At 38.7% G+C, this 12,588-nt stretch overlaps 1 protein-coding gene across 1 annotated transcript in view; it reads left to right on the top strand.

Moving 5' to 3' along the window:
- The first annotated feature begins 4,277 nt into the window (after positions 1–4,277).
- LOC149299108 (WW domain-containing oxidoreductase-like) overlaps positions 4,278–12,588 on the top strand; it is a 344,810-nt gene continuing 336,499 nt past the window's right edge. The window contains exons 1-4 of the mRNA XM_089486461.1: positions 4,278–4,384; positions 4,914–4,978; positions 8,096–8,153; positions 8,491–8,669. Coding sequence (XP_089342587.1) covers positions 4,278–4,384; positions 4,914–4,978; positions 8,096–8,153; positions 8,491–8,669 — 409 coding nt within the window. The remainder of the gene's footprint in view (positions 4,385–4,913; positions 4,979–8,095; positions 8,154–8,490; positions 8,670–12,588) is intronic.

Raw genomic sequence — 12,588 nt, 5'->3', positions numbered from 1 at the left:
CACAATTTAGTGAATACACCCCACACTCACATTACTGTTAGTATACCTCTAATTGCTCCTAGTAGCACATTTCTGCTGTAGTTCTGGACTTCTCGGTCTCCCGTAACTCGTAGGACCACTCGAGCTTACTTTGGGATAACTTTGAGAGTTCTAGAGCTGTTCCCCATAGTAGAATCCATCTGACCTAATCAAAGTCTCTTGACTATCTAACTCCACCCTGATTATCCTGAGATCTGGATATTGCTGTCAAAGCCTTAATTAGACGTCGAAATGCTAAAGTCAAAAGGGCAGATGAATATTTCATCAACACAAAAGAAACACATTGAGGGGAAACATGTGACTCCTTTTTCTCATATAATAAGAAACGTTAAGCACATTTTATTTTGCTGGTAAAATATTACATATAATCAGTGCCCCTTCCAAAACACTTATTTAATAATAAATAAAACAATTATTCCAGCTGCACGTCTCAATTTTTGTGGTTTCCAGTCTCTGGCCTCTTATTGACTCATATATATGATCATGTTAATAAAGTGCGTAATAAACATACACGTGTCTATGTTATCCAACCAGCAATTGCATGAATACATATTGAACAAATAAATAAAATATCATTTACATTTTCTGACAGTAAGTACTAAAGTTTAGATTTTCACTCATCAAGGTATTCCAGAACGGTGAAATTCTACAGCATCATCACGAGATTCTACATTGTACATAATAACATCACTGTTACAAATTGTCAATCTTTTTGCATTTTTGTTACAGATTTGATTGTGGAAATATTAATTTAGAAGATGGGGAATAAACACCTCAAAACATACCACCTGTTAAGATAAAAATGGATACCTAGAATCATATAACTTCCTGTCTCCTTCATTATAAATACATTTAAGTGCCAATAGACCTGATTTGTTCAGAACAGTTGTGTATGTTGGACTTCTACATACGGTTGTCCTCTAAGTAGATGTTATTGTAGGCCCCACCATGGCACAGTGAGTCTGGGTCTTAGAAGGTCTATATGGGTGCACGAGTAGGCAATAGGAAGCCATTTTTACTTCATTTGCTATTATTTATTATTGCATGGGTGTGTGTTGGGGGGATCCACAGAGTTTTATGTTAGGCCTTTACATTTTTTGTCTATACTTTGTGCTGACCGACATGTGTAAAACACTGAAAGGAAGGGATCGTATGGAAACCACCATGACTAATTTATTTGGCCAAGGCATGAATATTTTCCTTTCCCCATTAATTGCTTTTCCTGGCATTTTAATTATTAATCGTCTTATAAAGCCCCATCATATTCTAGAGTGCTGTACAGTGGGTAAACAAGACATAAGTCATATTACATACTAATTTGGACTTACAGAAACTAAACGTTTAGGTTGACCCTTATGGTTGGGAGTGCCTTAGCAGGGCGGATATACCGCCATTATAGCTTCTCATCATATGTAGCTGATATTACATAATGTAATATGTAATATGGGTAGAACACAGAAATTACAATGACATAAAGAAGTGGTTATTGACTACGTTATTAGGGCATTGAATCAGAAACCGCATGGTAAGTACACGATTAGCCAGTTCAGGCGTTATTTAATGCCATTTTTGGATACATCTTCTGCAAAAATTTGTACGACCTGCCTTAAATCAAATTATTCAAAAGATTTATACATTCCAATGCTGTAAAGACTCAAACCTTAATCAGTCCTTGGTCTCGTTTTACGACTACCTCACTACCAGTGAGTCATTTTCTCATCTAGTGCTTAAACAGGCCTCATTACGCTTTTTGGAACAAAATGGCTTCTTAGCCAAATATGTCTGATTGTTTTGAGGGTGGATTAGGAGCAGTGCATTTAATCACAGTAAGTAATTAAGTTAATTTTTAATATGGCAATAAAACATGACACTTTTGTCATTTGTTGATATTTTTTTAAATAAAATTAAAAAAGGTGACAAAAATTATTTTATATTTTTATTTAAAATTGCATTTAATATATTACCTACATTTATTTATTTGTTTTATGTATTATAACTATTTTTTTCTAATGCACAGAAAGGATATAAAGAACATGAAAAATTTTTTTTTACATTTCTGTTCTAAATAATATTTGCTGAATATGCTAAAGTAATGATTTTAAGTTTGCGGTGGCCAGAAATATTTAAGGGCAAATAGTTTTAAATCAGAAAATGTTCCTGCCCCATGCTATGTGGTGGCATAACATATATACTTATGATATACTTGTTCTATAAATCCATAATGTTTTATATTTGTATAATAAATGATATTGATGCATAATTAAAATAGAGACGGATCAAGTGGTGCAATCAGATCCAAGGCAGATATTAATTGATCATCAGTGGTGCTTAAGGCTTATTTTGCATCCCAGGTAGGATAACATTGTAGCTTAATACTTATTAATATTATTTATTGCCATGATAGGACATCTACTGTGAACAAAAAAGAAAAAGGAACTGTGTGAGCTGGGGGTCGGTTTCAAGAGGAAGCATTTAAATGCAACACAGGAAACAAAAGAAACTACACATAAAGCTACAGACAGCAGAGGCAGTGACAGACAGTGCAGTGCAGTGCAGTACTCATTTATGACGCGTAATCTTTCATTTCTAATCATTTTTTTCCATTTAAAAGCTGTATTTTCTTATTGTGGAGAAGCTGCTTAACCTAACACAGGTTTAGAGAGGCTCTGCCCCGAAGAGCTAACAATTAGTGGATAAACAGGTTAATACCAGCTCTCCTCAATCTGAGTGTTGAACTACAATCAGCATCAACAAAAAAGGCAAGTGCCTTCACAAAGCTCCTCATACAATAAAAATACATGAGTTCACTGTTAATAAATACATTTTTTTGCATGATATATTTAGGTGCGCAGTAGTTTTTCTGCCATTCTGAAAGAATAAGATGCCACGGGCGGGAAATAACCATTTGCTAGGAGTCTATAGCCTTGATGCTAAACGATGCGTCTCGGAAAGCCTGGCCATATGTGTACTGAATGTGATGAGCGGTTCCAAGAAGTGTAAAAAAAAGACAGCATTGGCATATTTGTGTATTTCACAGTAAAAAAAAGCCAAGCGAGGGTCATTAAGGAAGATCGTGGAAGTGTTTTACCTTCTGAGGAGATACCCTGATAACACACTCGGTCCAAATAGAGCCTGTTTACTTCACGACAATCTATCGCGTTTTACTCTGGACCTGTAGCAAATTGTTATTTTCCGCCCTCGAAAATAAAAAAGCCATCTGCAGAAATATAAAAAAACAAAAAACTACCAATTTTTATGTTAAAATAGAGTAACTTAATAATTTACGGCTTCTCCATATAAAAGTTGTCTTTAAATAAATATGTATTTTCCTTGAATTTTCTAATTATTTGTAATAAATGTGGAATTGGGGACAGTTTTCGACTTAGCTGATGACTTGACATGTGGTTTCTTTATGAAATAACAAGGAAACTGTTTATTTTGGATTATATTTATGGTACTTATAGAATACAGTAGCCTATATATTTATTTTAATATTGAACAGTAATTAGGAAACTTTTCACCATGTGATAAGGACGAAGATAGCAGATTGAGGATAGAAAAGATTAGAGAAGGAAGAAGATGATGTAGAAGTGGTTGACAGAGAAGACAGGGAAACATTTAGAGACCGTGAGAAAGATGGAACGAGAATGTGAGAGTAAATGAATGAATGTGAGTGAATGTAGGCCTACGTATTTCCACACGGAGCGTTTTGCTTTGGTCCGATTCGTTAGAAGGTCTGGCCTCGTTTTCGTGTCTTCGTGTGAATGGACAAATTTACCAAAATTTGATACATTTGCAATTCGTATGAATCCAAATGCACAAGCCTAGTTTATAGTATCTCATTTTCTAATTCTTATTTAAAGAAACATATGGTTTATGTGTAGAAAGCAACAAGAATATGTATTATTCTCACTCGCTACCGTTCAAAAGATAAAGACCTGTACAAGCTAGCTTGAGGACTGATGCTAAAACTCTAAAATAAACTTCTTTTTTTATTTTCTTGCCATGTGGCCACAATTGCCAATTTCTTGATAAGAAAACTTTGTGAACCCTTTTTCAAGTAGTTTGTTTTGATAGGAAGTTAACCTTCTGTACAGCACTCTTTATTCAGCGTGTGAGAAGCTTGGGAGACATCTAGTGGCAGAATTCATGTGCTCTCCAGGTTACTGAATTAGAACAACTTCCCCTGGCTAATTTACATTACTAATCAATAATCTTATATTTGCATGCGCAGTGCTATGGCAGCCCTGAAGTACGCAGGCCTGGACGACACAGACAGCGAGGATGAGTTGCCACCTGGATGGGAAGAAAGGAGTACAAAGGATGGATGGGTTTACTATGCAAAGTAAGAGTCTACATGGGAAGCAAGAAAGGCCGTGATATTTAAAGATTGTCTGAGTTTGTTGATATTGTGGGCTGTAGAATTTCAGACAACGCTTACCGTCTAAAGCTAGAAGTCACCTTATTTTTGACCTTCACTCCAGTTTAGGTTCGATATCAGTTTTGATAATGTTCCCCATGCTCATAACGGACTGGCACATTCAGAGGAGTACATCAAATTAGATTAAATTAGATGGATAATACCATGTCAATTATGTATATTATGGCACACAAGAACTGGATAGACTACTTTGCCCATGTTCTATCTTCTATAAGACCATAGATCTTAATTACTGCAGGAAAGCTGTTCCTATTACTCATCACCCTCCCCATAAAGTGGTAAATAGTTACATAGTTACATAGTTCATAAGGTTGAAAAAAGACCTAAGTCCATCAAGTTCAACCTTTCTACCTAACCTTTCTATTCTTGATCCAAAATGCATTCTCTTATGTCTTGGGCCTTCCAAAGTAACCTTTACTTTTTACTTTAATAGCCACTTAGATGAGAAAACACAATGGGAACATCCGAAAACTGGAAAACGTAAAAGGATTGCTGGAGGTTGGTATTTGTTTATCATACTGTGATATGTGTATACTGTGATGCACACATGTGATACATTTTTTCTTTTTTTTTTCTTTTAGTCTGACACTTACATAAACAATGAAGCTTTTCGGGGGAGTTTTAACATCCCAAAATCAGGGGTGTACGTAACAAGAGTTTACCTCCAAATAAGTGAATTTTCATTTTTTTTAATAAGTAGTGCTTGCGAAGAGTGGGGTGGTCTGGTTTTGTGCTGCCTTAAGCTTGACTAAATTTATGTGCCCCCTAATTTTAATCTACCCCACCTTCCTGTTTATGAGCCACCCCTTCCCCTGTAAATGTCACCATTTCCCCTTTAAGCTCCACCCCTACCTCTCTGAATAGTCATCGTATAGTCATCCATGTAAACTATACTACAAGGATCACAGACACTCAAACCGTTTAAATCAGCGCATGGCCAGTCCATGATCTGAGCTTTAGCCGCTGTTACTGTACATTCATGACAGTGCCCGTGTACGTATTAACAGATCCAGTCTTTTATAGTAAGTGGATGAGCATAATGGGAACTGTAGGCCACAGTAGCTGGAGCGTCAGTTAGTCATTATTTAAAAAAATACCGGCCATAGTCTTGATCAGTCCGCAAGAACGGAGCTAAAAACAAGATGCTCAACATTAAGTTTCCACTCAAGATTGAGCTGCAGCTTCCTCGTTACAGGTAACAAGCATCAGAAGTTCAAATTTTGTCCGTTATGACAGTTTGTAAATTTACAGAGTTTAAACTCAATCCGGCTTGTGCATAGCACTGTTCATAGGTGGCAGTAACTGCCATGTTTGTGCCCAGACATCTTGTCTCTGCCATGTTTCTACCTATACATACATATATATACAGGTTCAGGCTATAAGTTATTCATACATCTTTACCTCCAAGCTCCATCAACGGGTGCTCAGACCAACCAGGATCAACGCCTCAAATCCCCTTGAGTTAAATGGTATAAGCAAATGAAAGTCGGCAACTCTGGAGAGATGGAAGACAAAAAAATCCACTGTTGGCAGCGTGGTATAGTAACATAAATCTTTTAATTTAATCCAATATTGAGTAAAAGCAACAATGTACTTGTCACGGAGAAAAAAAAGTTGCGCAAAACTAGCGAAGCAAACTCTTGATGCATTTCGCATGACTGTCCTTAATGAAAACCTTTTTTTTTATATAAATATCTATATATATTGAAATACTCACCCAAAAAACAAATGAAATACATTGAAACATGCCACATGACTGATAATTATCTAACAAAATAAACCACCCTTTACAAAGGTGTGGATAATTAATACATTTTTGGCATGATGAAATTCCCAAAAACCAACACAAATAATGAATGCCTATAGTTACATCATTTTACGGCAAAATACTGGATAGAAATACATTTCTCATTAAATTAGGTTTATAATGTATTACTGTAGTTATTGGAAAGAGGAAAATGGAATTGCTAAATTCCTTATATGTAATAGCTAGACCCAAAAAGTATGTGTGTGTGTGTATATATTGTATATGCACGAATATAGGCTGCACTTTCTTCTTTAAAGTGGGGTTGTGGCCTATATTCGGAGTTTAGTGCAGGGATGCACAATTCGTATCGCCTGACACGCGGGACATGCAGTGCAGGGCGGATGTGTTTTTCTTTTTTTATTTAGCAGGGTTAGGATGCAGATGCCTCGCAGCGCTGCAGGGGACCTGGATCGTCCTCTCCGGCAGTCGGTGGACGTCTGACCAATGCACGTAGACAACTTCCACTGCCAGCACTTCCGCCGAGGCTTCTATGGTGGACATAACCTTCCGGTGCTCCATCATAGAAGTCCCGGCAGAAGTGCCAGCAGCGGAGGTTGTCTGCGCGCATCACCGCAGCCGTTAAACTGCGTATTGCGCAGACATCCACTGGCCGGCCCTGCTAGACACCAGGGAGTCTGGGGGTGCATTGGTAAGTCTGGGGGGTGGCATATCTCGGGAGCAGAATGGCATATCAGGGTGGCAGAGTGGTATTTCTAGAGGGCATAAAGCATATCTGGGAGGGAGGGTGGCATATGTATAAGTAAGGTGCATTATGAATTAAGGGGGGGGGGGCCGTAAAATGGCTATTGGTTTTCTGTTTATATATAACATTTGCTGACTAACTGCATAATAGATACCAAAAATGTTAAAGTATATATATATTCCTGCGTATTAGGTAAAATACTGTTTTACCATTCCACTGATGTGTATTTTTCTTTAAAAATACATTTTTCTTTAAGATAGCACCAAACGTTTAGGGTGCGGCCTATAATCTAGCCAATGCGGTATATGCATATACAAATACATCGAAAACATAGAAAATAATTTGAAAAAATAATATCGGGTAGAAAAGTAAGTAAATAAATACGCAACACATTAAGCGTCAAAATAGTAACCTCTGATTGCGAATTTAACCCATGTGGCTTTTCAGTACCTGAAGAAAACACCCAATAGACCTCACATTGATCTAATAATTTTACAAAATTACCATCACGAGGTGAGCAAAACACTTTTTTTTTTTGAAAAGAGAAGAAAACGAAATGACCTCTGTTGCAATGTAAAAAGTATTTTCCCACCCGGGAGGTTTCACCATCAGATGTTCCTCGATGTGTTACTTAAGTTCCCTGGTATTGTACTGAACATTTGTTACAAGTAATAACGTAAAGAACATTGTGGGTATTACAGTTCACATGTCCTTATCAGGAATGTCCTGCAGGTAGATGTAATATGTAATATATATAATATTATAATTATATAACATACTCACAGCATTTACAGATCTTATGGCCCCGTGGATACATCCCAACTTTATGGAGCCATTATTTTCATGGCCGGCGGTGCACAGGTTATTGAGCGGGTGGGCTTCATTCTTCAGGCAGGTAGGGGTGTCCGAGCAGGTGGATGGGGGTGGCTTTTAACGCTACCACCTCTAAAGTGCCACCCTAGGCTTAGGTCAAGACACAGCCCTGCTTGTGAAACAAGATACGTTCTACCTGTGGGACACCGAGTTTATCGCTCTTTCATCTAATAAATCCCTGTATTTATATATTCTTATATATTCATAACGTATGCATTTCATCTTTTCACAGATCTTCCCTATGGTTGGGAGCAAGAAACTGATGGAAATGGACAGACCTACTTTGTTGAGTAAGTAGCGTGTGCGACTGAAGACGTGCTTTTAATGTTCTAGAGCAGAGTGAACATCTAGAAGAACAGATTAGAGATTAATAACCAAGGTATGAGTAGAAGTCCTAAGCATCTGATGCAGTTGCCAGCAGGTCAGGAGGCAGAAGTCAAGGAGCCAACCAGAAAAAGACTGGATGGAAAATGTACACAGGAGCTACATTGGGGGGAAGAAAGCTGTAGGTCCTTTCAGTTCAAGAAAAAAATTGAAAATAATGCCCCATGGTTATAATGAGAATTATTTTGATTTAATGCGGGTCCCAATTTTATACGCAACTTGTTTGTCACTTTTTATCAACAGCCACTTGAATAAGAGAACCACATACCTCGATCCAAGACTTGCATTCACGGTTGATGACCAGCCTTCTAAGATAAATACAAGGCAGAAATATGATGGAAGCTCCACAGCTATGGAGATACTCCAAGGCTGCGATCTTTCTGGGAAGGTGGTGATAGTCACTGGAGCAAACACTGGAATCGGTAGGTTCATCTACATCACAATTAAGCTTTTGGAACTTAGTATTATCTGGAGAACCATCTTGATGTTTATTCCTAATTTAATGAATTTGTAAGAGTCTGTATCTGAATAATACTGTTCCAGATTCAAAGACTGTGCAGCCACTGACAGTATCTACCCTGTCAGCCGTTTCCATGTTTTTTTATATATGTGACATAATATCAATTCATTGACATGTAGATAGTAGATGTGCAGATGGGCCAAAAACAATTCAGAGAAATTTTTCGGATCTTCTTGGGCCCATTCATTTCCAGGCAATGAATTACATTCCCTGCTCAGATAAAAATTGGAGGGGGGGCATTTCTAAATCGAGAATGAAATTTGTTGCCTGGTTTTCACATTCACCCTCACACTCTCTCAGTCTCTCAGTCTCTCTCTCTCTCTCTCTCTAAAATTTTCCATACTTTCTCTACCAACCACTTCTGCTTCTGCCGACTGCTTCCACATCTTCTTGTTCTTCATCTTCTCTCTTCTGTCTTTCATCTTCTCTCCTTTATTTTGTATCTTCTATATTTATCCACATTTCCTATTGTGAATTTCAGCCAAAATCTCTGGGCTTTTGCTGATGTCCTTTACCTCGATCCTCCAAGTGGGGAAGAGGGCGTCCCGGGAAGTGCTGCAATTTGGATGGAAGTTCACTTTAGGGCGAACTGGCAGCTCTTCCATTGACGTTGTTTGCCCCGATCCGCCACTGGAGGGAGAGGGCGCCAGCCAAAGTGCTGAGATTTGGGTGGAAGTTCATCTTGGGGCAAAAATGTGGCGCTTTAGGTGACATTCTTTCCCCTGATTGGAGGATAAAGGGGAGAGGATGTCACCGGAAGTGCCGCCAGTTTGACGGACGTTAGCGGTAGGTTACGTCCGCGGGGATATGGGAGCGAAGATAGAAGATGAAAGACGAAGGAGAGAAAATGAAAAACAGAAGGTAGAAGAAAGAAGATGAAGAACCAGAAAATGTGGAAGTGGAAGGCGGAGGAGGTAGGGAAACATTTAGAGAGTGTGAGTGAAAGGGCCCACGGATTTCAGATGAAAAGTCAGAGCTTTTTGCTTTGTTTTAATCCTCTTTTCGTGGGGGACTGGCCTCCTTTCCGTGGCTTTGTACGAATCAACACATTTGACAAATTTGGTAAAATTGCAATTCGTACAAATCTGAATACACATGCCTAGTATTTGTAGACCCAATTTGTGCAAATGTTAAGATAAAAGAAAGATTGGCAAGCTTTGAATAAACATACACTACAACTATATACTTATACACTTCATATTTTTACAGTTTTGATGCTGACTTCTAATGTTTCTTTATAGATACTATCCTTTTAATATCCTTTAATATTTTGCGTTACAATTGTTAATGGCACTGGAGCAATTCTAGGCCAAAGTATCAAGCTATCAGCGCTCTTTTTATACAGCATTGCCTCAATAAACCTGGCCCTCGGATTCTTCAATACATGCATACATTTGATCTAATCTTCCTATGAATTAAAGTCTAGGATTCAACATCCCACAAGGCATTTATACATCTCACCCCGGGCTATTAGCATTCTTGTAAGGAACACCGACAGCTTGATGGACAGAATTGCCTTTCTTTGCCACTCTTCTAACATGCGCAAGAAGGGAAAAGATCCAGAATAAATACCATTTGATGAGGATTTCTCTCTTAAATAAAGAGCCATCTCTCTTTTTACAGACTCTTCATAACAGGTGGTGGAATTCGACTATACTCAAATATTATACATTATGCCAAGCCACTGGAGTCGCTATTAATCACTGCCAAAGATACACTTAATACTGCTTGTCTTTGCATGCTTTTTCAGAAGTCTGTTGCTTTAAGCTTTCCAAAAGTCTTTTGTTTCTTGGCACAGAGTTGGCGTCATCCTTGCCAAGTTTAAATCCTGGGATAAATTATGTCGGGGGGCACTTTGACTGAGGAAAGTATTTTCTGCTGTTCCATTTAACCCTTTAACAAGCCACGTTATGGTAGGATTACGCAGCCTAGCACATAGGGGATGGCTTATTAAAGTGGAGTAAGCGTCAAGGCAGCCGTAAAAGCGGACACGCAAGTTTGCGAGTAGTTTTTACCAATTACTACTGTTCTGCAAAAAAGTCTTGCTACAAACTTTGGGATTTTTTTTAATGATTCTTACTTGGGCAAAAAATGCAATGAAGACTCTGAACTAATATATATAGTTCAGTCTGTTTATTAGACTTTCATCAGGACTGATGAAAGTCTAATAAATAGACTGAAACGTTGATTGGAAAACTGGAGTTTCTCGAGTGATTATTTAAAGAAGTCCCTGGAGTGCCGGTAACTATCTTTGGATATTATATGAATTGCTGTTGCAGCTACTTGGCACCGGGCAGAAATAAGTGGTAATTGGAGTGCAATTGTTAATTTTGGACTTCACGTGTTCACGAGTTATACCCTATATGTTTTGTACTATCCTCTTTTTTGAGGAGCACTGACGAAAAGCTGAATAAATGAACGGGGAGGAAACGAAGGACGTAGGTGAAGTCCCTATTACAGGGGCGTCCAACATGCGGCCCGCGAGACCTCGAGGTGCGGCCCGGGTAAGATCGGCAGCCAGGGCAACCGATCTTACGCGGGCCGCACCTCGAGCCCAGCTACTTACCTGTGGGAGGGTCTTCTGTACTGCATAAAGGAAGCGGAAACTAGCAGAGTTCACGTGACATCACATGACTCTGCTCCAGTCCTGCTTCCTCTGTGCAGTACCAGAGAACGCAGAGGGAGGCCGCGGCCTCTGCTGAAGTCTGTGAGCGGCATCGAGAGAGCTGCAGTGCAGGTAAGGGGGTGGGGAGGGTGTTTGAATGAGTATGCGTGATTGAGGGAACGAATCTGAGTATATGAATGAATGAGTGTGTGTGAATTAATGAGTGTGCGCGTGATAGCATGGATGTGTAGGTGCTGGAACCTAGGCATGATGGGACTGTGATTGCTGTTAGCAATCACACTCCTATCATGCCAAGTCAGCCAGTACATGCTGAAACTTAGCTAGCTGCCCCCTCGTGTATTGATGCTGCCAGCAGTATGGGGTCTACACATCACTTACAGCCACCCTGTACCAGTATGTACTGGGTGACTTGGCATGATAGGAGTGTGATTGCTAACAGCAAGCACAGTCCCATCATGCCTGGGTACCAGCATTTACTGTTTGCCTGGGTATGATTGGAGTGTGATTGCTAACAGCCAAGTCATATTGCTAATTTTATTAAAAATGTGAGTTTTTATTATTATTTTTAAAGGTGGGGGTTCATTCGGTTTTGGTTAAGTGAATGTTTTGGCCCAGAATTTTCATTTTGGTGCATCCCTAGAATAAATAGAAGTATTTCATTTTTAATTATCCTGAATTTGCAGTCACAAACCTTTCTAGGCCCAGAAATCAGTGAGAGGAAAAGTAAAGGTTTTGTGTCATTTACTTTATTTTAATCTGCATATTTTATTAAAGGCCATATTTCCTCATAGTGAAAAATGAGTGCGGCCCTCGCACGTATACAATTCTGATGAAGTGGCCCACTGCAGAAAAAACACCCCTGCCCTATGAGCTGCAGCCCACCGTAACATGCTATAATTAAATGTAACCACTAAGGGGCACTGTCAGTCCATAACATAATGGGAATATGAGCAAACAAATGGTAACATAAGTTTTTCAGTAGTTTAACATTTGCTTCATCTCTAAAAATTACATTATATATATATTTCACATTTATTCATAAAAATGTTGTGATCCAAAATATTTGACCTTGATTTCGAGTATTACTGTAGCCTTTGATAACAATGTGCCAGGTGAGCACACCTCTCTCTCTGTCTACCATCAATGCTTTGTTTTGAAAGCCTCTTATTGTGCCATTCTGTAAAAAAAAAACGTA

Source organism: Sceloporus occidentalis, unplaced genomic scaffold, assembly GCF_023333645.1.
Source record: "Sceloporus occidentalis isolate IW3139 unplaced genomic scaffold, rSceOcc1.0.p SCAF_29, whole genome shotgun sequence".
Classification (NCBI taxonomy): Eukaryota; Metazoa; Chordata; class Lepidosauria; order Squamata; family Phrynosomatidae; genus Sceloporus; species Sceloporus occidentalis.
This window is presented reverse-complemented; position numbering and strand designations above follow the sequence as displayed.